This window comes from Pantherophis guttatus, chromosome 6 (assembly GCF_059756535.1).
Source record: "Pantherophis guttatus breed Tessera chromosome 6, ASM5975653v1, whole genome shotgun sequence".
Classification (NCBI taxonomy): Eukaryota; Metazoa; Chordata; class Lepidosauria; order Squamata; family Colubridae; genus Pantherophis; species Pantherophis guttatus.
Genome location: NC_142068.1, coordinates 56,973,894 through 57,001,482, shown reverse-complemented (window position 1 = coordinate 57,001,482; position 27,589 = coordinate 56,973,894). Strand labels below are relative to the sequence as shown.

At 39.0% G+C, this 27,589-nt stretch overlaps 1 protein-coding gene and 1 long non-coding RNA gene across 2 annotated transcripts in view; one reads left to right on the top strand and one right to left on the bottom strand.

Annotated features, from left to right (window-relative positions):
- The window catches only part of LOC117678762 (uncharacterized), a 65,862-nt gene that overhangs the window by 26,627 nt on the left and 11,646 nt on the right, over positions 1 to 27,589 (bottom strand). The window lies entirely within an intron of this gene.
- On the top strand, positions 1,352 to 27,589 carry RGS10 (regulator of G protein signaling 10). Its single transcript, XM_034440267.3, has 5 exons — positions 1,352 to 1,589; positions 7,387 to 7,505; positions 9,626 to 9,712; positions 11,177 to 11,320; positions 21,432 to 27,589. Exons 1-5 carry the CDS (start codon positions 1,541 to 1,543, stop codon positions 21,576 to 21,578), a joined length of 546 nt encoding a protein of 181 aa, XP_034296158.1. The 5' UTR covers positions 1,352 to 1,540; the 3' UTR covers positions 21,579 to 27,589.

Below are 27,589 nucleotides of genomic sequence, written 5' to 3'. Positions count from 1 at the left end.
AAAGGTGGTAACCAACACCTTGAAGCACACCTGGAAGACCACCGGGAGCCAGTGCAGCTCGCACAAGAGGGGTATTACATGGGAGCGATGAGTCACCCCCATTATCACTTGCGCGACCGCATACTAGACAAGTTGGAGCCTCCGGGTACTCCTCAAGGGGAGCCCCATGTAGAGAGCATTACAATAGTCCAGATGGGTGTGACCTGCGTGAGTGACTGTGCGCAAGGCGTCCCGATCCAGAAAGGGATCTGGTAAATCAGGCGAACCTGATAAAAAGCCCCCCTGGCCACGGCCTTCATATGATCGTCTAGACAGCCATGAGTCCAGGAGGATGCCCAAGTTACGAGCCCTCTCTGAGGGGGGTAAGATCTCATCCCCAATAGCCAAGGATGGTGTTAGCTGGCTATATTAGACAAAACAGCTGTTCTGTGGGTATGTGTGTTGTACATAAAATCAATGCACCTTTATCAGATGAAAAATAGACTTCTATTAGTTCTAAGATCTTTTTCCCTTTTACTTTCCCATCAATATTTGTTCATTTCTGGGGACTTTTTAACTATTAAAGTGGGTTCTTCAGTAAGAAAGGACACTTGGATGTTATGATAGCTACTGTGTTATTTTAAAAATCTCATGTTTTTGTTTTTGATCTTGCTTCAAAAGGAGCAACTTAGTATGAATATTTTATCTCATATTATAAGCAATCATACTGCCAACATTTCTTCATCTTAAATTCTGGTTAGTTGCAAGAAAGTAGGAGGTAATCATAGATTTCCATTACATTTAATGCTTGCAGTATCTTTTAGTTTTACCACAGATGTAAGCAGCATACCACTCATAAAATGCAGCCATCTAAATTAGCTAGCAGAACGTTGCTGCAATGATATATCTTTCCCGTCTGTGACTGCTTAAATGAGCACGCTTAATTGTCTTCGGGGTAATTTTAATTTACGACAGGCAGTTTCGTTTACTTTTATTTCGCAACTCAAGTTTACAGTTCCGTATGGCTTTCATGAAGGCGATGCGACTTCTAAGAAGAAGACGGAGAACATAGAAGAAACGTGCATCATTTCGGCATATCGTCTCGACCTGCCATTGACACGCACCGTGAACCCTTCAGGCCGGTTAAGACGCGTGTTCAAAGAGAGTCGCGTGCAGACGTTTCACGCTTTCATAAACTCTCCATAAGCGGTGGAGAAGACCCGCCAGATCTATCGAAGGGTGGAATCAAAGAGGCGCCTCTAAAAGTTCAACGCGGGCCGGAACGCTACCGAACCGAGCCCGAAGAGCGCTCTTTCCCGCCAAATATAAGGCGGGCTGAGGTTTCCACTCCGCCGCGACTCCCTCCGAGCCCGTCTTCTTCAACCCGCGGAGATGAGAGCGGGCGTGACGCGCGCCTGAGACGATTGCGCTCCAAGGACCGCGCCAGGCGCCTCCCATAAGCGGCGAGGCGGGTGGAGGGCGCCTGCCGAGAGCGCGCTTCAGCCGGGAGGGGAGACGCCTCCTTTCCCCGGACTCTCCGTCGAGGTGTTCGCCGCCGGCGATGTTCACCAGGGCGGTGAGCAGACTCAGCAGAAAGCGGCCTCCGTCAGGTATAAGGGGCCGATAGGGCGGGTGGAGAATTGCTGCTGTGCCCCGGATAGTGAGGGAGCTGTGGTAATGGATTAGAAAGAAACGCGACAGTCCCAGCCTTGCAGCGTGAACTGTTTGCTAGTTTTCTTGCAAGCGGAGAGTTCGGACCAGGGTGGCTTTGCGGTTTGCAAACTGGCTTTTTTCTGTGTCTGAAGGAGGTGGCTCTCGGGCTTGGCTCGCCGGCTGTTAAGTTTGATTTTTTGGTTCATTATTGCTATTTTTCTAGATAGATAGATATGTATGTATTCGCTTTTCAGATTTATAATTGCTGTTAGGTTTTTTTTTTTTTCATCCCGCTTTTTTTTCGCTCCCTGAAGTCAGCAAACGCAAGGGGAAGTCTTGCACCCGAAAGAGGAAGGCTGAGGAGGCTGGCTTGCCATTTGGCAGGGTGGGATTTTCAGACAGACCGGTACGAACGAGTCAGAAAAAAAGGAAGAGGGAAAGAGACAGCCACGCTCTTCGGAGCTGCTCGTCTTGCCCCTGAAATGGTTTCAGGGGCATGCAAGAAATGCAAGATAAAAATGAGACGCTATCCTTTTCTTTGTGAATCGAACAGTTGGATTGCTCCTACAGACAGGGGGAAATATCCCATTAATGTTACATGTCTCTGAATAGCCAGCACGAATCAGAAAGGCTATACAAAATTACACACAGAAAGCAGACGCTGCCTCCTGTTGAGCCAACTTCAGTTCATTTTTATTTTTGTTCAAATCCTGGAGTTCCATCTTTTTATGGAAATCAGTATGAAAATATTTAGAGATGAAGGAATTACTCCAAGAACGATGGAATAATGTTCTACATCCCGTATACAGAATAGTACTGTCCTAGATGGAAAATAATATGTTTCATATCCCAGAGTGAAAAGTCCAGCCATTCACAAGATTGGATCATAAGGATTCTATTGAACTTTGTAAAAATTGAATGCATAGTTTTGTTTTGAATAGCTTGAAACAATGAACCTTTAACAATGATATTGTATATTGGAAGTTAGATTCAGTATTTACTGAATATCTGCTCAGCCTGGTTTTCATATTTTTGTTTATAAATTATTGTATTTTTCATGCACATGGCGGAAGTGATTCATGATTTGATTTTAGCATGATGTTCTGTTCTAGGATCCCTGAATATGATCACTGTATCAAAAAAAAAAAAAAAGTAATCTTGGCTGGGAAGTGGTTACTTGGAAAGTATTTATATACACCATTAGCAATATAGATTTATTAATCTCACTTTTAAGCTAAAGTTTAAGCTAATCAGGTTAAACTTTGTTTGCTATGCTTTGGATGACAGCAACAGGAAATCTCCGGGTTATAGTTTGGACTGCAAATAAAAAAAAGCTTCCTAAAAGAAGACAACGTCAAACTACTTCTTTATTGCTGCAAAACATTACCTATGACCCTAAATTATCACCAGAAATCACTCAGTTTGATGGAGACTTTACCTTTTGCCTCTGAAAAGTTACTGCCGTTACTGAACTTTTTAATATGCAGGACGTTTCTTCATTTTTGTCTGTTGAGCATATATCAGTGGAAGTGACCTTAATTCCATTCTTATTTGGATTTTCAGAAAACTTTTCTGAGTTATGAAGATGGATATTACTTCTACAAATTTTTTTCCTAGTCTTGGTGAGGCACAGCCTCTCTTTATTTAAAATACTTATGATTGCGGTTCTCTGAATCTTTTTCCACTTACTAGAGTTTTTACATCCAGATTGGATTTCCTGTTCTCAAATACTAAACTTAGATACAAAACATCTTTTTTGGAAATAATTGAAATTCCATAATTTACCCATAATTCAGTGATATGACAAATTATTTAGTTTAGTTTAGTCAAGTTAAATTCTAGCAATGCAGTAGCTTATAAGTAACACTTGGGCTGCTAGAGCTGAAAAGTATTGAAGATGAATCATAATGCATCAGTATTGCTTTGTGAAAGAACCATGTAATTTTAACCTGGTTTATTTCTTGTAAAACAAAGGCTTCACGCCTGATAATGTTCCTGTCTACTGTGTACATACATAACATCTACATTTCTGTACATTTTTAGTTAAAAGTTGAAACCTATGATTCCAAAGAAAATGTTTGGATTAGTAATTTCAGCAAATCTACAGATTTAAAACACAAGTTATGGAAACATGTACTTTAGAAGAAGCTATGGGTAGACATCAACTTATCAGCAGCTGCTTAATAACCATTCAAAATTACCACAGCCTAGAAAGGGTGCTTTATGCCTCATAAAGCACTTTTGCTAAGAAATGTGCTAACCCCCTATGGTAGGATGCTGCATTTTGGGAGTTTGGCTAAAGGATCACCTTTATGAAGGTTTGTGGTATCCTGTGATCACATGACTACAATTGCAGTGTTTTTGCAGTTTCCAATATTTTTTGCCATTTGGAAGAATGTGTTTGCCCTTATGACCACCACGTTCATTCAACCACACAGGAGAATTGCTTAAAATTGTTCCCCAAAAATTATAAGATTGGGTCCATGTGGTTCAGTGGTGGGTTGCTACCAGTTCTCAATGGATCAGGCGAACCGGTAGTGGTTGCGGGAGACTCCGCACCTGCCCAGAAGCATCGCGCATGCAAGCGTGCACAAGTCCACGAGCAAACCAGTAGTAATGGGATTTGAAACCCGCTACTGATGTGGTTGCCTTTACTTAACAACCAGAATGACTTATGATTGGAAATCCATTCCAGAATGATTTATGACTGGAAATCCACAATTGGGATTAGAAATCCAATCCCAATTGTGGTCATAAATCAAGGATTGTCTGTACTACTAAAAAAATGTGTGTGAAACCTGACCATGGAAAGTAAAGTTTCTTTGTTTCTTAGCCATGGAAGTATTTTCATCTGGGATTGTTACTTTTAAGCTTCAGTTTATTTCAAGCAATAAAATGCATTTCTATGATTGTAAATTGATATTACATATAAGAAATTTGTTTTGGATAAGTATATATCATATGTTGGTACAATGTTAACACTTTTCTGCAAATTGCAGATATAGTTGTAAATAGAGAGTGAAATAATGTGCAAGTTATGTTAGCAGCGATATAATAAAGGTTGTAGCTAGTCTGTTTTATAACTTAAATAAAGTAAATGTCTTATTTAGACAGTAGAAGTAATGGGACAAAGCTGTTTGCGTTAATTGAATAGGATCTATATTTCATTTCCACTGAAAGCAGTGGGACAAATTCATCTGATTAGGGGTTTAACAAGTAGTATTTACTAATTGTCTATTTGTTTTGCTTGTTAATTGATGTTGCAGAGGAAAAAATGAGAGAAGATAGGCTAAAACTGCTTCCAGATGAGGTTTTTATTGTATAATTATCTTGTCTTAAACCTAGGATTTAATAGGACGCTCAGATGACATCTTCCATTTGGAACTCGCCCATGTTTTTGCACTGCTTCTTTTATTTCTTACCACAAAACGGGTGGGGAGGGGGAGAAAAGATAGGCAGAAAAACTGCAGAGTGCCTTTCAATTAACAGAGAAGCAACCAAAATGTACCTTAAATATTTAAATAGTTCACCAAGCTGAAAGCTCCGCGATTCTTATCCAGGGTTCTAAAAGTTTTAGATTCAGTTGTATCTAGAAATAACCATAATTCACTGAACAAGAGTACATCAGGATTTCCTTGTTATTGTATTATATTAATTCTTCGGACTTTACTCTGATTATGAGCTACTAAGAATCTGGCTTAATAAGGCAGCAGAGGAATCTAATTGATTAATTTATGATAGATTCTCTCCCTTCCCCCACCAAAATTAGATTAGCACATCCCTTTTGACCTTCTCAGAGGCCTTCAAGATCTGGTTGTCCATCTTGAATATATATCAGAAAGAGAAAGCTTGAGAGTTCACAAGGTTGATACTATATGGAACAAAACTGTGACCAAATCTGGATGTTCTGTTTTGGATACCACGAAGATTCCTCCCAGAAGATAACAAGGAAAACCAGTCGTAAAGCCCAAATACAAACCAAACATTTGTCATTTTAGTAAAAACAAGCTAATGTACATCTAGTAAAATGTTCTTTCCCATAGTTATGGCTGCAGTTTTTTCCTAAATAATTGCTAGCTTCCAAAAAAAGGATTTTTTTCTGAGATTAAACAAAAACTGGACAATTCCTCAGAAACTCGACAATGGATGTTTCCCTCAGAAAATCGAAAGCTAGATCTAGATAAAAACATGAACCATTTCATTGAATTACAGTTCTTGGCATTCAGTAACTGTTCAATAGAAAAGCAAAGGAAATAATCAGGAGGTCTTAAACAGGGTTGCCAGAAAGCTATCCAGGATGCAATAAGAATGGAAAAGCACTGATGCTTTTCGTATCTCTTTGCTGCCATTTAATGATTATCCAGATTTTTTTTCAGTTCTGTTGTGGTAGCCCAAGCCTTACAAGTGTTAGATGTGGCTAGTCATCTTTGACAAGAATATTTCAGTTCATGATTGTCTCAAAGGTGTTTTCTCAGAAGGCAACTGGAGTTTCTTGGTTGGATGAGAAGCGAAACATTTTAAGGAAAAAACCCAAGAAAATCCAGTTGCCTTTTGAAAAAGCACTTTGGGGGTTTCAGTTCTGTATTAACAGAATCACAGAATTGGGAGGAACATAGAGTTGGCTGGAGCTGGCTAGGGTCTTCTTCATAGTGACATCAAACTCTGGAATTCCCTTTTGTTGGAACTACTGTTGATTAGTTGATTGACTTTTAGCCAAAGCATGCATTCTGTATGGTCACGAAGAGTCAACACCAACTTGATCGCACATAGTATTAAAGATCTAGGGTAGTACAAAAATAGCCACAGAAATGCATTCTGAAAATGTCAGAGGTAATTCATAATAGTCAAATGAAGTCTGAGAATGAACGGTTATTTCAAAATGTTCAGGGAAAATGGGAAGGGAAAAGTCATGCTGGGAAGTTGTAATTGTAAAAATTATGATATTGTATTTTTTTGGTTTGACCCAATTTAGTAGTTATCTCTACAACATTCAAATAAAAACAAAATATAAGAATTTTTGTTTTGTTTTCAAATATTTTTAACCCAGTAAATTCTAGAATGATAACAAGAAAACAGTCTGTTTTTCCTTTGATTTGAAACTTTTTACATATTTTAGTGTGCAAATTTCTTTAAAATTCAGTATTTTAATATAAAATACGTTTTCTTCCAAATAGATAACATATTTAAAACATATGGATGTTATTTGTGTAGCTATTCTGGTATGCAATTCTCTTTTAGGAAATATTCCAACTTGTTTACAAGCAAATATTTAATATCTAACACTATTGCCTTTTTAAAGCTCCTTGAAAAAGTTCTACCTACTTTATAAACTTGGAAAAAAAATGATATCTTAGTCACATTCAATAAAGTCATGATCTTTTATATATTCCATATAAGCATGTTTACCCATTTGGATAGGATTTTAGTATATTATATAGTGTTGCTTTATAGCTTTTCTATGGGTAATATAAAACAGAGGAACATGATTAGTCACAGAAATATAAAACATTACCTTATATTAAGTAAGATTATATTCATATTATATTTCATTTTTCTACTCTTTGAACTTGAATCCCGAGATTTGTAGTTAATTGTGGATTAAATGACATTGACATCAAAATATATTTGTTTCTTGGTTCTCATCGTCTTCAAAACTTCAAATTAATTGAAAGTCTTACAGCCTTTTAACAGAGATAGAAACAGTTCTGCAGCTGTAAATTTAAATACACAAACATAATTAATTTTCTTTTTCAGAAATAACTGACAACGACAGCAAGCCATGTAGTAGCCATCAGACCCTCAGTGGAACCACAAGATGGGCTGAGTCACTAGAAAGTTTGCTGGAAGATCGAGAAGGTGTAAAGAAATTTATGGTTGGTATCTTAAGTATTTACCGCATAAACCTAAATACAACTCCCAACCAATTAGAGCTGTTTTGTCATCATTACATGAATCAACAATATGCAAGTTATTTATTTTGAGAGTCTTGAGTGTATTTAATGGCACTGACATCTAGGGAAAGATGTGTGAAGTTCATATTCATAATAGTTGAGGTGTTAAGTGTACAAGCTTATGTAAACAGCGTGAAGCCTTTGCCTGAAAGCCATTACTAAACCTCTACTCTAATTCTAATACTCTTCTCAAGATTGCATGAAAATGACTACAAAAAGTTGTACTGCAAAGTTATACTATAATTTATAATATAAGTTTTTAGGATCCAGGTACAGAACTCTTTGGGGCAACATCAGCACCTGACCTTTGAATAACAATGAGGGTTGCACTCCAAAGAAAAGTGGAGGAAGAAGGAGAGCATGCTGCCACTTCCTTGTTTTAAATCTTGTCCTCTTATGAGACAGAAGACATACAGGAAGTCCTCCACATACAGCCATTCATTTAGTGACTGTTCAAAGTTGCAATGTCACTGAAAAAAATTGACTGATAACCGTTTTTCACATGACCATTACAGCATCCCTGTGGTCATGTGATCTAAATTTGGATACTTGGCAACTGTTTCATATTTATTTATTTTATTTTATTTTATTTTATTTTATTTTATTATTTTATTTATTATTTTATTTTATTTTATTATTTTATTTTATTTTATTTTATTTTATTTTATTATTTTATTTTATTTTATTTTATTTTATTTTATTATTTTATTTTATTTTATTTTATTTTATTTTATTTTATTTTATTTTATTTTATTTTATTTTATTTATATACCGCCCTTCTCCAACAGGACTCAGGGCGGTCAACAGCCATGGTAAAAACACAACATATAAAGTTTAGAAACAATTTAAAAACATTAAATAATTTTGGCCATCAATTTAAAATAACCCAATTAAAACCAATTATAAATTTAAAACTGCAAAGATGGGGTCAAGCCAGCCCGGCTAGATGGAATAGATGTGTTTTCAGGGCCCGACGAAAAGTCCGGAGGTCTGGTATCGTGCGTATCTCTGGGGGTAGGTTGTTCCAGAGGGCAGGTGCTGCCACAGAGAAGTCTCTCCCCCTGGGGGTCGCCAGCCGACATTGTCTGGCCGACGGCACCCTGAGGAGGCCCTCTCTGTGTGAGCGAAGTGGCCGGTGGGAGGCTATTGGCGGCAGAAGGCAGTCTCGTATGACTGTTGCAGTGATCCGAGATCATGTGATCACCTTTTGCAACCTTCTGACAAGCAATCAATAGCGAAGCCAGTTTCAGTTAACAACTAACTTGCTAACTTGATTATGATTCACTTAACAACTCTAGCAAGAATGGTCGTAAAATGGGTCAAAATTCATTTAACAACTGTCTTGCTTAGCAGCAGAAATTTTGGATGCAGTTGTGGTTATTAGTTTAGAACTACCTATACTTTTTTTTTTTTAAATTGTCCTTGTTTTCTGGAAAGATTTATCCTCTGATATAGTATGGTCCTAACTCTGCTCACTTTTAGGAAAGCTATTAATATATGACATTTTCCTTAGGCATTAGAGGCCAAGCGAATGCTTTCCCCTTCGATTGTTTTATTAAGTGCTTGGTCACCATTTTTCTATTTTCTATTTATATATTGTATACATTTTAATGTCTTTACATTTTTGGCTCAATTGTTTTTTGTTGTTATATGCCACCTAGAGTTGGTATTGCGTAATTTTGGCAGCCTTGTAAATATGGTTATGAATAATAATAAAGTTTAAATAAAGGAAGGTGTTCCAGAACAAAATAAATTGTTAATATGAATACTCTCTCTTCATTCCATTTTCCCCAGTAATGCTATATTAACAATTGCAATTTGGTAGCAACCTTTGAAGAGGCTCTGAGAATTGTAGCCAGGTATTCAGGAAGACAGCATGTTGCTTCAAACATGCATTTTGTACACAGTTGTTTAAGAGTTTGCAATTTAATTTGCAAGGAAAATCCTTTTGTTCTTTATGTGAAGATGTTAAATGAAATTAATAAAGGTTGGCTACTAGTTTATGGTACTTTATTTTAAAAGCTTCCTTTTTCCCCCATCAGGACTTTTTAAAGAGAGAATTTAGTGAAGAAAATGTTTTATTCTGGCAAGCTTGTGAAGACTTTAAGAAGATACAAGATGAAAAACAGGTATTGGCTCAAAAATCAAGCAGAACGCAGATAAGCTTCACTTGATATGAATATATGTAGAAAACAATGCAATCTACATCTATTATAGTTACAGCACACAAAATTGATTCAGGTGGGAAGTGATCAAGAAATCCCAAAAACGTATTAATGATTATTAAGATTATGGTGGTTCATTAAGGATTTTTTTCTTTGTTACTTGTTTACTGGATTACATGTTAAAATGACTTTAAAACTATGTTTTTCTAGAATTTTCTTACTATTTTTTTCCTTCTCTTTTGGCCAATGCTGTCTGATTTAAGAAGAGGATAGGTAAACTCAATTTTATCTTATATTTCCCTGAAAAATAAACTGAAATATAAAGTATTGATTTCATGTTTTTGCCAATTCAGTTTTTACTATATAACCCTATAAAAAAACAAGTGTAAGTTGTTTTTAAAATAAAATAAAAAAATCATTACTTTGGAAATGCTGCCTAAAGTAGGGTTTAAGATGTGTGGGTTTCAGTTCAGTTTCCAACATGCTGAAAGTTGAAGCGCACATATCTTAACATTGCCAAGGTTAAGAAACTTGGCCTAGATGAATGAGGTGTAAATGTCTTGGTACCAGCGAGCAGCGACATGAAATGTGTTGAAGTATACACTAGTTTTCTAGAAACTAGCATGTGATGGCTTGCATAACAAGATGGTCTCATAAAAGATGAAGATGTATGATAAGAGTAGGAAGAGTAGGAATATAAAGAACAGCAATCCGGTTCTTCAAGTTGTAGATAAAGTGCTGATTTCAGAACTGCACATATCAAGAAGCAAGATGAATGTTAATCTGATTCCATAATTACCCCATACCACTACATATTCAACTTCTGTTGCCATTGTTTTTTGTTAACTCTACAAAGGACAATTATGAGTCATGCGGATTCCAATAGGATACAAAATTTGACTTGCTACTTTAGTCCTTATGTTTTTCTTACCATGTAATAATCTTTGTTGAAACAAAAGCTATTTGATGAATCAGCTGCAATCCTTTTTAGTCAAGGAATCAGCTATACACAACAATTAAGACTGTTTCTGAATGCAAAGATAGATCATAATAAATGTGGAACTTGGCTTACAAGATTCATAAACCCCAGCCATCACAGCCTATAATTAGTGTTGTAGAATATAACAATGATTACAGTAATTTATTGATTATGTTGGCTGTTCATAGTTAGGTTTATTTCCAGAATAGTGTTCTAAACATAGAATACAGTTCTCTTTTCTACACTTTTCCTGTAGGTTCATCCTCTCTTTAATATTGGAAAGACTATCTGAAACAGAATGTGTGTGGGACAGGGAGATTTCAGGAGGAAAATTAGGATTTCTTCTCTTGCTTAAGTGCAATAATATTCAGTTAATACAAGATGTTTTTAAGATTGGCAATATTGGTAAATGACATCTGTGCTTAGTGAAGATGTCCTTCTCTTCACAGATGAAAGCAAAGGCAAATGAAATTTACAAACATTTCTTGTCAAATAAAGCTTCTTATCAAGTCAATGTAGAAGGACAATCACGTTTGGATGAATCAATACTGGAAAAACCTCACCCTCTGATGTTTCAGAAACTTCAAGATCAGGTAAACTTCTGAAACTTCCTTAATTATCTTGTGAAAGATGAACAACTAACTCCTGGTTGCAGGACAGGATTATATTACAATAGAGTTAGAAAAAGCTCCAGGATCAATGTTTTTTGCTGAACAGGTTACCTAACATTTAAGAAAACAAATTGATAAGTGAAAAATGCTTAGGAAAGAATATATTTATGATTTCAATGGAGTTAACATTTGGTCTAGTGGTTAAGGCAACAATCTAGAAAGCAAGAGACCATGAGTTGAGCTTCCTCCTTAGCCATGAAAACCAGCTGGGTGACCTTGGGCCAGTCACTCTTTCTTAGCCCAACTCACCTCATAGGTTGGTTGTTGTGTGGAAAATAGGAAGAGGAAGGTGTGTATGTTTGTCACCTTGAGTTATTTGTAATAATAATAAAGGCAGGATACAAATGGCCAAATAAATAAATAACTCAGAAATAATTTGAAATTAATTCATGCTTACTTTGTAAAGTATATTTTTCTTTTATTTCAAACTCTATATTTGATGACATAATACACTGAATAATTTGTTTGAATTTGTGTTTATTTTTTTTTAAATAATTGCTGGTTAGGCATGGCAAAAATATATTCTAGATAGATAGCTTATTAACTGATTAATCCTACAACCATATTAAAAAATACAACAAAAATCAGATATAAGATCTAATTCCAGGATAAAATAGATAAAAGAAAATACAGCAATAAAATACACATTTTGTAAATACAAAGAATCAACATTCAGATAAAGATATCACCTTTACAGAATACCCCAATCTGTTCGATATAATGGATTTTTATCTCAGCTGCCTTAACATAGCAGTTCTGCTATGATGTATACATCAGAGCTCAGAAATCAGTGGGTTGTTCTTTCAAGTAGGGATGTTAAATATTTAAATGAAAGAAGGGCATGTTCTTAACAGTCAAACAAAATATGAGCAATATTTTCAATGGCTGGGGCAGTGCATATACACAATGAATATTCAAAAGTTGCTGTCCTATCTCTTAAAACTTTGATGCTTTTCCTTTTGGAAGAATCCGGCTGACACTGCTTTCTATTTATTTGTGCATTTAATATATAAATATATATAAATTTTAACTATCTCCGGCTCCAGTCCCAAGGAGGGGAATGTCCGCCCTGCCTGCTGAGGGCTTTTTTGCCCTCCGGAATATCAGGGCAGGGCGGGACTCGCTATTTGAAGCCGCCGCGGGAGATGGGGCGACGGCCTGCTGAAACAGCTGTTTCTGGCTTGTCAGCGCTGGAAGAAGTGGAGGCCGGAGCGTTCGGCAGCGGTCGGCGTTTCTGTGCGGCGGCGGCGGCTTGGAGGTGCCCTTCATCCCTCTCGCCCCACAGGGATCTCTGGGACGCTTTCTGGACATTTTTCGGGGGTCCTGGGGGAGCCGGGGTACCCATCAACGGGGAGCCCAGGGTACCCGTTGCGAGCTGGCGGCGGTGGCGGTGGCGGAAGGCAATGGCTGCCACGGATGATCCGGCTGAGGAAAGAGCTTGCAGTAGGTGGCTGGGGGGAACACGGACAGCCTTGCCCTCAGGATTACCATCTGCTCTTTTTTGGGCTATGACCCCTATTATTCGGGGTTTTTGTCATCAGAGCTGAGACTGGGGATTTGGGGAGATTTGGGGCAGGAGAGGCGGGAGGCTGACCAGGGCTCTATTGGTCGCCTCGGGTGGCTTCTCCCTCCCCTTCTTCCCCCAGGTATGGGTGAGTGTTGGCCTTTGATGGCCACCCACCCTTGGACTTGGACTGGGTTCTTTGTCTGCTATCCCTACTCTCGCCCCAGGGAAGAACTTGTGCCTGTGGAATTATCACCATTGTCTTTAATAACTTTACAAACTGCTGGCTTCTTGTGCGACCCCAAACTGGAGGAGAACTGGGCAAAACGGTGTGCAGGTGCTGAGGGGGCTGTTTGTCATCCGCCAGATGAAAGGATGGACTATTGTGACTTATTGTCGGTGTCACCTGGCCCAGTCACTGTGAGAGGGTGACTGGGATAATTACCCTCCGGACATGGAGGGATGCCACTGGCCCCTTTCACTGCCGTGAGAGGGCAGTGAACCAGCTCCTGATACGAAGATCTACTTTGACCCAGTATTATTGGACGATCTGGTGAAGCCCTGACCAGTTGACTCTCCACCTCTGTTTTGTGCGATGTTTACGGCTGCTGACCTGCTTGCGCTGCGAGACTCCCCCCTCTCGCAGGCTTGGCCCTCCTCACTATCGAGGGCCTACCTTGATGACGGACTTTGGAATCCCGAGAGGTGGCATGCGGTGAGGAGGGGGTTGTGGGGTTTTTTGGGGAAATTTCTAGATAAGGTTTTAAAGCTTTCTGGGAGGGGGGTGGGCTCTGTGGGTTTGGGGGAGAACCTGTCGGGGAGGAGGCCAGAGCCGGCCAAAGAGCGCGGCACAAGAGGTGCGGGAACCGGGCTCAAGGAGGGGGTTAGAGCTTGTGTTGTGGATGGACATTACATCAGTACTGTGGGTGAGAGGGACAGATATGGCGGGAGCATGGGGCCACATCAGGTTGTGGGAGCGCGCGCCCGCTGGCTCCAAGCAGTGGCGCGCTCCGGCCTCCAATGCTCCTCTCGTTCCCCAGGTTGCACAGACCCTCAGGCCCTGGGCCTTCGGCTGATGCTGTGCAACGCCCGGTCCATGGTAATTAAAGCCCCCCTCATTTGTGATCTTGTTTAGGAGGGGGGAGTGGACCTGGCGGGTATTACGGAGACCTGGTTGGGCCAGGAGGGGGGGTCCCCTCATTGAGATGTGCCCACCCGGTTTCCGCGCATTCCATCAGCCGAGGACACAGGGGAGGGGCGGGGGGATGGTGGTTGTCATTAGAGAAGGTCTTGGTCCGAGGGAGGCCACTGTTCCTCAGACGGCTGGATGAAGTGGCATCATGGAGTGCAGATGGGCGTGCTGGTTACGTACCTGGCTCCCTGCCAAGTGACGGCAGCTCTGCCCAAGCTGCTCAACGTTATAGCCACGGTGGCGGTTGACACCCCCAGGCTTATGGTCATGGGGGATTTTAACCTGCCATCCGTCGGTGAGGTGTCTGAGGTGGCTCGGGAGTTCATGGCTTCCATGACGGCCATGGACCTGACCCAGTTAGTTCATGGCCCTACTCACACGGGGGGAAACACGCTAGACCTGGTTTTTGTCTCTGGTCAGTGGTTGAGTGATCTTGAGATAGGGGATATAGTGATCGAGCCCTTGTCATGGTCAGATCACTCCCTCCTTCGCTTTGACCTTCAAACCGCCACACCCCGCCGCAGGGAGGCGGAACCATTGAGGTGGTACCACCCCAGACGCCTGATGGATCCAGATAGGTTCCAGACGGAGCTTTGGCCATTTCCTGAGTCTCTGGCACACGGCTCGACTGAGGAGCTGGTGGCCGCCTGGGATAGGGCGGCCGCTGGAGCTTTGGATCGGGTCGTGCCTTTGCGGCTTCTGACCTGGCACCGATCTCGCCTGGCTCCTTGGTTCACCAAGGAGTTGAAGGAGATGAAGCGCCAGAAAAGACGCCTGGAGAGTGGTTGGAGGGCCAGCCATTCTGAATCTGACCGAACACTGGTAAGGTCTTATATTAAGACCTACCTGGTGGCGATAAAAACGGCGAAGTATAACTATTTTGCCGCTCTTATTGCGTCATCAGATAAGCCGTCCTGTTTAGGGTGACCCGCTCCCTGCTCCACCAGGAAGCGCGGGAGGACCCCTTGGAGGGTAGAGCTGAGGATTTTGTACAGTATCTGTATGACAAAATCGCTCAGATTCGGGAACACCTGGACTCTGACTGGGTAGATTCAGGGGGGAGGACAGAGGCAGGTCTTGTGAGTATTATCTGGGAAGAGTTTGATTCTGTGACGCCCGAAGATGTGGACAGGATACTGGGCAGACTGAGCGCAGCCACATGTTTACTGGACCCGTGTCCCTCCTGGTTGGTGCTGGCCTCTTGGGAGGTTACACGAGGCTGGCTCCAGGGGATTATAAATGCTTCTTTGAGTGAGGATGTCTTCCCTGCCGCCTTGAAAGATGCGGTAGTGAGGCCTCTCCTCAAGAAGCCTTCCCTGGACCCGGCAGTGTTGGCAAATTATCGTCCAGTCTCCAACCTTCGCTTCATTGAGAAGGTTGTTGAGAGTGTGGTAGCGCGACAGCTCCCCCAGTACCTGGATGAATCGTTGTATCTGGATCCGTTCCAGTTGGGCTTCAGGCCTGGGTACAGCACGGAAACGGCATTGGTCGCGTTGGTTGATGATCTCTGGAGGGTTTGGGACAGGGGTTGTTCCTCTGTCCTAGTCCTATTAGACCTCTCAGCGGCTTTTGATACCATCGACCATGGTATCATGCTGCACCGGCTAGAGGAGCTAGGGGTGGGGGGCACCGTCCTATGGTGGATCTCCTCCTTTCTCTCTGACCGGTTGCAGTCCGTGTTGACAGGGGGGCAGAGGTCGACCCCGAGGCCCCTTGTATGTGGGGTGCCACAAGGGTCGGTCCTCTCGCCCCTTCTGTTCAACATTTATGTGAAGCCGCTGGGTGAGATCATCCGTGGTTTCGGGGTAAAGTACCATCAGTACGCTGACGATACTCAGCTGTACATCTCCACCCCAGACCATGCCCTTGAAGTGATGTCCCGGTGCCTGGAGGCCGTGCGGATCTGGATGGGGAGGAACAGACTCAGGCTCAACCCATCCAAGACCAAGTGGCTGTGGTTTCCGACATCCCGATATAGTCAGTTGGTGCCATCACTGACTATTGGGGGTGAGTCATTGGCCCCCACGGAGAGGGTGCGCAACTTGGGTGTCCTCCTGGACTCACGGCTGTCTTTGGAAGAGCACATGACGGCCGTGGCCAGGGGGACTTTTTATCAGGTCCGCCTGATTCGCCAGTTGCGTCCCTTTCTGGATCGGGACTCATTAAATACAGTCACTCATGCTCGTTACTTCCCGCCTGGACTACTGCAATGCTCTCTACATAGGGCTCCCCTTGAGGAGCACCCGGAGGCTCCAGCTGGTCCAGAATGCGGCCGCGCGGGTGGTTATGGGAGCGACGTGGTGCTCCCATGTGACCCCCCTCCTGCGCGAGCTGCACTGGCTCCCGGTGGTCTTCCGGGTGCGCTTCAAGGTTTTGGTTACCACCTTTAGAGCGCTCCATGGCATCGGACCTGGGTATTTATGAGGCCACCTTCTGCTACCAATAGCCTCTCACCAACCAGTACACTCCCATAGAGAGACAGCACTCTCAGGGTGCGGTCGGCCAAACAGTGTCGACTGGCGGCCCCCAGGGGTAGAGCCTTCTCTGTGGGGGCACCTACCATCTGGAACGAGCTCCCCCCAGAGATACGGAGGATCCCGGACCTGCGCACGTTTCGTCGTGCTCTCAAAACTTTTTTATTTCAGCAGGCTGGCCTGGCCTAACTCTCCTCTTTTAAATTTTTTAATTTGTGTGATTTTATAAATTGGGTGTTTTAATCTGTGTTTTGGCCAAAATATTTAATAATTTTAAGGGATTTTTTAAATATTTGTATTATCTGTATTTTATCTTGGCTGTTCACCGCCCTGAGTCCTTCGGGAGTAGGGCGGTATAGAAATTTGATTAATAATAATAATAATAAATTACTGCAGTCCTATTTTTGGTCACATGATACTTTGTTGAATGCATATTATCACTGTGTACAAATTAATGTTTCTGCTGACTCAAAAATATCACCGCACTTCTTCCACACTGTCCCATCTTTTCTTTCTCTAAATCTATTCTGCTTCAGATATTTAGATATGGGTATTATTCTATCCTGTCCTCCCTCCCCTCCTCCCTCCCCTCCCCCCTCCTTCTCTCTCTCTCACACACTCCATTATATCTTGTCACAGTCTGTTTATCAATAACACTTCAATGCATTCAACATCTTATGGGCAGAGAAAAAGAGCAAGCCTAGGTAATTTTACAGGTAACTGTGAGAACCTATCTGGCCTAGTAGTTAAGGCACTAGACTAGAAACCAGGAAATCTCAAGTTCTAGTCCAGGGGTCAGCAACCTGCAGCTCCGGAGCCGCATGCGAATCTTTGGGCCCTCTGCTGTGGCTCCCTCTCAGGTGATCCCACCACTGTCTGGCCCCACCGCTCGCCCTCTCCTCCCAGTCACTCTTCGCCTGGCCTGAGAAAGTAAGGGTGATGGCAGGAGATGGAGAAGCGGCCAGGGCAGAGACAGAGAGATACAGAGAGAGCGGGAGAGGGGGGTGGAGAAAGGGAGGGAGGGGAGAGAGAGATATGTCAAAAGGATTTTGTGGTTCCCAGTGTTTTTTAACAACTGGTTCTCTGTCCTAATGACCAGATGGGTAGGCGTGGCTAGGGGGCATCATGTGACTGGTGGAAGTGAGTGACATCGAATTGACCACGCCCATCCAGGTTTTGTGGCTCTCGATATTTTCTTTTCTGTGGGAAATGGGTCCAAATGGCTCATTGAGTATTTAAGGTTGCAGACCCCTGTTCTAGTCCAACCTTAACATGAAAGCTGGCTGGGTGATTTTGTGAATCTCTCAATTGGACTGAGAGAAAATGACTGTCCCAAAATCATTCAGCGGTTTTCATCTTTAAGATGGGACTTGAACTTACCATCTCCTGGTTTCCAACCCGGAGCCGCCTTTTGGAGAAAATAGGAAGAAGGAATATTATATGTGTTTGCCACCTTCAGTTATTTCTAAAAGTGGGAAACAAACAAACATACTTGGCAGGCCACTAATGAGCATGTGAAAGAATTCTACTTCCTGTCTTGGCACAGTCTTAGTAATAGGAAAAACTAATGTGTGGTATGTTTTTAAAATGACCAATTACATTATATGCAAATCCTAAATCATAATGATGCATGCTTAATGGTGGATTTTAAATGTATACCAATAAATAAATAAACAGCCTGCTGATGGTGTCAGGCCACTCAGTTTGAAGGGCTCATAGCTTGGATATTCTCTTGCATTACTGGTGTATAATATTCTTTATATAGGAAATTCTTTACAGAAGAAGACTATTTAAAAACAAATTTTTACTATTTCACAAATACTTTTAACGTATGATTTTGCCGAATATACCACAATGGTTGTATTCTGAAATAACTCTATCCATGACTTTTTGAAGAAGCCATAATGACTTCTTATTTTGTATACAATTCTTACTTAATATAGGTGCATTCATATACTACTGTAATCAAAAGGCAAACAAATTATAATAGAGATAGTTATGTCAAAGCCAGCCCTATATTAACACCAGGTGTCTGCTACATATGTTTTATGTCCTGTTAATGTCTTAAAATTTATCATTTGAACTGCAAAATGTTATATAGATGAATATAATCGTTTAATTTCCTCAGCATATTTGATATTTTTGTGGTAGGTCAGAAATGTAATGGTCCAAGGTTCGGAGCTGGATGGTGGAACTTACAGGATATAATATAGAGCTGAAACCAGAGATTTTTTTATTAGGAATGAAACCAGACAAAATAACTAAGGAAAAATTGTACTTGATCCTCCACATCACTACTGCAGCTAGGATACTATACGCGCAAGAATGGAAAAACGAATTAATACCCACAGAAAATAAATTGATTTGGAAAATTACAGAATGCACAGTTAACGAAATTACTTAGGAACCAAAAAGATTCTGATTATTACAAATGTTGGAATTCATGGTATAATTGGGTGAGAGAAAAGAGAGGGAAATGAAATGGATTATATTAGTGGTATAGGCGCGTATTTGTGTATGTTAGTTGCAATAACTTTGTATGTATATATGTAAAGTATTGTATTTTTAAAAATGAAAATAAACTTTGTAAAATAAAAAAATAGAAATGTAATGCTTCCTTTAAACTAAATTAAACTTAGGCACAAGTTTATGATTTGAAAACAAACATCATTAAGTTTCTAACCTGGTAATCGTATTTTTTACACACACACAAAGCACAGTGTGTACTAATTTAAAACTTGTTAACAAAATGTTTTGAATCCTGAGTTTTTATAACTGGGTAAAAAAGAGATAGTGACTTACATTAAAAAGAAAAGAAACAACCAAAGCACTTTGTGTCTCTTAAAGGATCCTCTAATCAGTTGAAAAAAAAAACCTTTTGCAGCTACCTATATGAGGCCTATTATTGATGAAGTAAAAGCAAAAGTCCTGAGAGTATATTATGAAAAACACTTTGCCAGCTGGTTTAAGATTACAGTTGTGTTTTCTTGCTTTGAACGGGTCTTGTACTGAAGGAGGACCTCAGCCAGCTAACCCCCCTCCTTCCTTTCTCTCCATCTGCCCCAGGGGTAAAATGCTCCCGGTTCGGACCAGATCGCCTGATCCGGTAACGATGGTGGCAGGTGGTTCGGAGAACTGGTAGCAAAAATCCTGCCCCCGCCCATGCCCAGCTGAGCCGCACAATCATCAGAGGCTTTTTTTTTACTTTAAAAAAAATGCTTTTAAAAGGTAAAAAAAGCCTCTGACAATCACAGCTGAGCAGCGCGATCGTCAGAGGCTTTTTTTTTTACTTTTAAAAGCAAGTCTTTTAAAAGTAAAAAAAAGATTGTGCGCCACAGCTGATCACCCCCCCCCTTGCACGCTGTTCTACTTACCGCATGCTTCCTTTTGGCATGCACTGCACTCGTGCACCTCACATGTGGTGCGCACTGGCATGCCAGCCAGCGAACCGGTAGTAAACCGGTTCAGATTTCACTACTGATCTGGCTCCCAAAGTAGCATCTGATTATCTTAGCTGGTCATCAGTTTCTCAAATTAGAATTATATCCAAGTAAAGAGGCCATGGGATCTGCAAAACTCAATTGGTCTATTAAAAATTTCAGCACTTCTGCTGAAACAATAAATGCTGCTTTGACAAAAAGTTGTGTACTTTCAAAATAACTGAAACTGATTCAAAAAATTTAGATAATAAACAAATGAACTATTTTTTGTATTTTTCAGTACATCCAGGCTTGTACAGGGTATATCAGAAGTCAGTCCCCATAGACCTATAGCAGTATGTTCCATTAATTAATATTGTTTTTCAAAGAATATTATTGCGAGGTCCTTGGTGCTCTCTAAGCTTGCTTGTTTTCTTGCAGACTTCATTTCCGAACTAGGTAACTGCATCAGTGCTAAAAGGGAGTGGGGTTACTCTCTGTGTATATACTAATGGTTTGCTCTGTCAGCATTTGTGGCAGAACCTCACAGTACTTCTCTGAGTTACAAATATTCTCTTCTAAAAGATTATTGTTCAAGAATGTTCAAATATCATGCATCAAATGAGTAAGGAAATATTTAGAATAAAATGATAAGCTCTTCAAACATTTAATATAATTTGCATACTAAATTATCTGTGGGCCTTGATTTTTGATGCATCTTGTTCATCACTCACAGATTTTGACTTTCCAGTAAGTTGCATTAATGTTGTCAGTTGCTCATAGGTCAGACATTCCTGGATACAACAGTGTGCTAAGATTGAGATCTAAGAACAATTAGATGCTAAACATAACAAAGTTAGTAGATTTACTGTGAGTTTAAATCCACTGATTATGTGCTAATAAAATAAAATGTCCATTTGACTTATCTTGTCTATAAATAATTCTATTTAGGAATACATTGAAGAAATACATTGGAATTGAAGGAAGACCAAAAAAGTGACAGGCAGAATTGATGACATCCTTTTAAAAAGTGTTGTAAGAAAATGGAAGAACAAATGTTTGTTAATAAACTGGAGGGTTTACATGGTTAGAAAAGTAGCCTGTCATGTAATTTTTTGACACATCCTTCAACTATCATTTTATTTGCCATGTTTGAAAAGCATAACCCAAAACTGTCTTGCTTGCTTTTAAATTCCACAAGTTATGTGGATTTCAACTCCCAGGATTCTGTGTAGAGTTAATGGTGGATATGAATTCTGGAAAATCAATTTCAGATACCTGAAGGGAATCACTAATTGGGGAAAGCCTGCTAGGGCAACAGAAAATTTTCTTTTTAGAATTTTTTAAACATGTTGACTAATTGGGGAGCTCATTTGCAAAACCTTTCTTCTTGTTGTTTGATGCTTAGTTTCAAATAGATTGCATTTTTTCCTTTTCCATACAGATTTTCAACCTCATGAAATATGACAGCTACAACCGCTTCTTGAAATCAGATATATTTCTTAAATTGAAGGAAACTGAAGAACAGGAAGAAAATTCACCTGATCCTCAGACTGCAGCAAAAAGAGCTTCTAGAATTTATAATACATGATTGTATCCACAACAATCCATAGATCATATTGAGACTACAATCAAAGTAAATCAGTACTCAGGAATAATCTTTGTGGTTAACATAGATGCATTTAGAGGCTTGAATAGTATAGAATCCTCTTAGATTAAATTTACCTTTGGTTGCTTCAGTGAATTGTTTCTTGCCAGTGCTTGCTTCTAGATACAATGATCAAGGATATGACAGCCCTTGAAAGACTGAACAATATGTAAGTTCTTGCAAATTGCCTCTAATTTTTAAAAAAATATATATTTACTTGTAAGTCATTTGGTAGGGGTGTGTGACAAATGTAGCATTAAAAAGTAAAGCAAGAAAGTAGAGATAATAAAAGGCAAAAGTTTCCCCTATCCACTCTTGTCTGCCTCTAGGGGGCAGTACTCATCTCCATTTCTTAGCCATGGGAGCCAGTGTTGTCTGAAGACATTTCCATGGTCATGTGGTCAGCATGACTATATGCCAAGGCACATGGAACACTGTTACTGCCCCACTAAAGGGGTACCTATTTATCTACTTGCATTTGCATTCTTTGCAAGTGCTCGGTAGGGCAAGTAATGGGAGCTCACCCTGTTGTGCAGCGCTTGGGTCTTGAAACTGGGCCATCAGCTTTCCAGCTAACATGCTCGTCTTTAACTGCTGATCCATTGTGCCCCAGACTTTGAAACAGTCATAAAGTTTTGTTTAACAGACTTTACGAAAACATCTTGTTTTAATTGCTGTGTGAATTGAATTAATCATATCACTTTAGGTACCCAATCCATGGATGGATCAGATCAAGATAGTTTACAGTAGGTATTTGGCTAGGACTTTTGTCTTCGAAAAAGTGCTTCCTGGACCCATTTTATAGTGTGTTTTTCTATTTAAAATTAAGGGATCTATTTTCAACTGCAGCAGAATTACCTTATAATACCTACATCTTTAAAATACCTAAATCTTTTAAAAAATTCTCAGTAATAAAACAATATGGACAAATCTCGCAACAATTCAACACTGAGATTATGCTACACATGCCATTTTTGTCTTGGCTATCTTGAAAATATTTTTTTGCAGAATTATGAATATGGAAATACACTGGTAGAAATACGGAGTTAATGGAAATATGTGGGCTGTGTATGAGGTTAAACAGCAGTATATGGCAAGAAAGAAATGTCAAACATTTAGAAAGAAATTGTGCTTTGCTGTCCTGTTTTTTAAGATCACATTTCAAATACTGATAATGCCAATGAAATGGTATATGTTAGTATGTGTGAGAGTATTTTATACTTGATTATGCTTGGGGCATTCCTTCTTCATGCTTGAGACTGAAGCATAGTTTGTTAATGTTTTGTCATCTATTGAAAATTGAAGTACAAAAATAATAATGATGATAATATGATTGCAAACCTCAACCAAAAGCCTTACTCTCTGTTTTTCAGCTGTAATAGCTGAGGCAAAGAATCTATTTTTAGTTTAATTATTTTTGTTTTAATATTCATTTCACAAAAAATAATTGCAATGCTGTTAAACATGAGGAAACAAATTGGGTTGCACACTTCATTTACAAGTCCTGCATGTGAAATGTAATTCTGGCTTACCAACTATTTGCTTTTTTATCTTTGTACGGACTACTTTATTGTTCAGTTTAACTCTTTAAATATTTGTAAGTTTTGTTTATTTGGGCAAGTAGCACACACTTAATTTTTCTTTCTAGCTTTCTTCTCTAGAAGTCTGAGTCATAATGTAATATATTAGGAAGAGATAAGATGCTTGGGTCAAATTTCAGAACTGATTATATGTACAATAAATGATAGCAGCTATATTCTGCTTTCATCTTAACACAGAGATGAACCAGCAATGAGTTGCTGGCTTATTTAGTTCTCCCTGAAATCACTGTATAATCAAGTGCAAATCTACATTTGTAGATGTAGGCAGTAATCTCCTGTAACTTCAATTCAAAAATGTCAACAATTTCTTCGCCACAGACATATCCTGAATGCCTTATTGATTTAATTGTCTCTCTCTTATACTAAAGGGCAAAGTGATTAGGAGAAAACTTCTGTAGATTATATATATTTTACAAAGGTAATCATGTCTGCAGAAGATAAGGGTTTCAAGGATGATTCAGGAAACAGGGAAAATGCCATTGTTTTTTCTATTTCCATGAACTGCATTGAGACTAGTTTTACTGTTCATGATAAGCCATTATTTGTTTGTTTTAATCATCTTTAATATATTTAAATGAAAGGATATATACATCATACTAAGCTATAAAAGTTGGATTCACACGTTCACTGTATGCCAAAAACAAATATTAATATCAAATGGTATGGTGTGTGAACCATCCTAGAAGGAAGGAAAAAATACCCTGGATAAGTATTGAGGCTGAAGTTAACAAAGGTTGGAAGCAAGAGCCTGAGATAAGATAGGATCACTATAAGATTGCAGGTATCTTTAACATCCAAAGCTTAATAAGTGAATGGCAAGAAATCTGTTACCATGTAAGGGTGAGAGAGATTTAGGATTTAAACCCTATTTCTATCTCCTTGCTGTGGATTTTTTTTAATTGAGTAGCTTAATTTTTTTAATATTTCAAAGTTCTGCTTACCTTTGGACCTGTAGTGCACTAACTATTAAATATGACCAGATTGTTATACACTGCAATAGCTGATAATCTTCAGAAACAGAGCTTCTTTGATACTTATTTTAAAGTCAGCTTCCCTTTCTGAGCTGTAAGTTCCTAAGTGAGGCTTAAAACTGAGAGGTTTATTTCAATATTCAAGGTGAATCTCTGACAGCAAGATCACTTATTCCTTGTGCCAACTCTATGGAAGGATAAAAGGTACTCATGAGTTAAGGAGAAAACTATGGCTACCAACCTTCCTACAAACTGGTGCTTATTTGACAATTTTGTGTTGGTTATTTATATTGATGGTAGAAATAATGAATGAAACTGAGAAATACCATACGTTAATTTGAAGCGTGCATGGACAGAGACCTAACGGGAGTTTGCTAGTAGATTTTAAGAGGGGTACCTCACCAATTTTCTTTTTAAGTCAACAGTATATGCCTACCATGAATCTAAAAAAGCAGTAAGAGGATATTCTGTGTCTTTATACTAGCTATTTCTAAGTGTCAGCCTTTTGAGGTAGTTTAGTCAAGAAGTACAGACCATAACTATTAACACTACTTTATGGTAAGTTTAGAGTCACAAAATGTCACTAGTCTGAAAATACATATGGATTGTCTTTACAATCCAAGAAACTAGAAAGGGTTTTTGAGCTGGCACCCTCCCATCTGTGGGCTCAGTTGCTTTTTATCAGACTCTTCATGGCACCTCTTCCTCTTGTCTCTCAAAGACATTCTAACAGATAATTACATTACAAAGTTTGTGATATGTATCTGTATCCAGCCTCAGAACAACTGGCATATATTTGCATCTTATGGTAGTCTTTAAAGGAGAGAACAGCAAGATTCCATAGTTTAGTGAGCAAGAGAAGATAAAACTTTTTATCAATTGAAATGGCTGCGCTGCAACAGCAACAGATCATGGAAATAATTTTCCTGAAAGAAGACAACCAAGGAACAAATAACCAGAAGGAAGAATAATAACCAGAAGGAAGAGACAAAATATATTCTAAACTATTAGAGCTGTTTGGATATAAGGAAACAATATAAGACACTATAAAATACATTAGAGCAGATAATGCAACTGTGTCCCACAAGAAGTCATAGACTAAGAAATGATACCTTATAATGATGAATCATAACAAATATGTACTGACTAAATCTACCACCATTTAAAATAAGCTGTATTTCAGGATAAAAGAAATGACAATTTGAAAGATTGATTAAGCCACTGACAATTAGCTGTTCTTGCTAATGAACAAATTATGCTGTAAAAATAACAGCTACAGTTATACCACTACAAAGTTTGAGGAAGTAAGACAGAACCTCAAGAATTCTCAACTATTGTTCTCGTCTATTGAAGACAACCAAAAAGTAAATAATGTAAGACAACCAAAATAATGTAAATAAATGTAAGACAACCAAAATAATGTAAATTAATGAAAGACCTCAAATAATGTACAAAAGACCTGTGAGGCCAAGTATTGTATCCTTCAGTTTCTATACTCCATTGTTCAAAAGGAATAGAAGCAATATAAAAAGAGTTTGTATGGTATATTAAAATATCCACTCTTGCTGAGAAATTCAAACAAGGACAGAGGTGTGGAGAGCTTTAAATTAAATAAGTGAAGAAACAACAGAATTTTCTTCAGAAAATTCTTGATGTCTTCTGGACAAGTTTCTTCAGAGGATTGAATATATGGCACAAGAGAATTGACCATCTTGTCCAAGTGCTACTCAATGGGAAGGACTTAGTTGAGGAAGTAGAAATAATACAAATTTTAGTGGTTATGCAATGTTTGTTTTTTTATTTTAAGGGAATTGAACTTAGCTAACTGCTTACTAGAACATTTGATAAACTCAGAAACTGCAAATGAAAATTCTGTGGCAGGAGAAGCTTAAAAAATAATAATGGATGGAAGTTTTTAAAATGGAAATATGAAAGCACAATTTAGACAATTCTAATAAGGCACATAAGCCAATACAGTTCAAAAAGCTTAACAAAGATCAGAGAACAAAAAAAATCATGTCAGAAATGGAAACAAGGAAAGCAAGTATATTAGTGCATCGTATAATTAATCTGGGCTCCATACCACATTCAACATTCTGCCTCCATGATCATCATAGTTACATTGGATATTCGTGCCTATAAGCAAGCTGATTAAATTGTCTGTTTTGCCTTGTGCTGGGTAAGCTATTCTTGTTCAAAAAATTAAAAATTAATATAGACCTGGATGCAAAATGTTGGGATACAGACATTTAGACAGAATATGTAGGTGCAGATCCCTATGAATTAACGTGTAACAGCTGGGTACTACAGAAAGAGATTTGACTAAGCCTCTAAGTTTTGGACAAATGCAAGTACATCAGTGGAAGGTTTAGTAGCTAAACTCAAATAACTTAGATGGCTTCTTAGAAGCGAATAGGTGTCTCTGCTTTCTCGAATCTAATGCCTACCAGATTTTCAGTCTACATATTTTGGAAACTATAATCCTACAACATTTGCAGGATGTCAGATTGGGATAAATTGATCTAAGGGCTGTTTATGCCTCCATTTAATAAAAATTGCCTATATTCTAGGCAATACCTTTCTAAAAAAATGCATGTGACAGACTATAGGAGTTACTATGTATATCAATTTGAAATATTTTGCAAAGGTACTTGGAAACATTTGGATATAAATAATTACTCCCTGATATTTGGTGTAATCCATCTTGACAGTTTTGATTTGAATATTTCAATGCTAGTTTTACCTACCATATTTAATTTCTTTTTAGCCAGTTAAATAATGTATATGATACGTTCATGAATGCCTATTGAAATATTCATGTTTTGATAATCTGAACATGTTAAATTTGTGCACTTTATACAGGTAGTCCTTGATTTACGATCCCAGTTGAGCCTATAATTTCTGTTGCTAAGTGAGACTTAATTTCTTGTTAAGTGAGTTTTGCTCCATTTTATAACCATTCTTGCCATAGTTAAGTGAATCCCTGCAGGTGTTAAGTTAGTAACATGGTTGTAAAATGAATCTGGCTTCCCTATTGACTTTGTCAGAAGGTCACAAAAGTTGATTAATTGACACTGCAACTGTCATAAATTTGAGCCAGTTGCTAAATTTCCAAATTGTGAATATGTGATCAAAAGGATGCTACAATGGCCGTAAGTGTGAAAACTGGTCATAAGTTCCCTTTTTTTAGTGCTGTTGTAACTTTGAACAGTCACTAAACAAATGGTTGTAAATCAATTACTACCTTTCCTACTATGTGGAAAGTAATATGATAATCTGTTCTTCAAATTGCAAGATTCATTTCGTCTTCCCTAATCAAGTCTAAAATGATGGAGAATCACATTCACATTAATAAATAAATATGTAGTAGCATGGCTGTCAA

What these genes read in the sequence shown, in the direction of transcription:
- RGS10 (XM_034440267.3), top strand. Translation starts at nt 1,541, where the DNA reads ATGTTCACCAGGGCGGTGAGCAGACTCAGCAGAAAGCGGCCTCCGTCA. An exon ending in AGATACAAGATGAAAAACAG is followed by an intron (nt 9,713 to 11,176) that starts GTATTGGCTCAA and finishes TTCTCTTCACAG; the next exon opens with ATGAAAGCAAAGGCAAATGA. An exon ending in TTCAGAAACTTCAAGATCAG is followed by an intron (nt 11,321 to 21,431) that starts GTAAACTTCTGA and finishes TTTTCCATACAG; the next exon opens with ATTTTCAACCTCATGAAATA.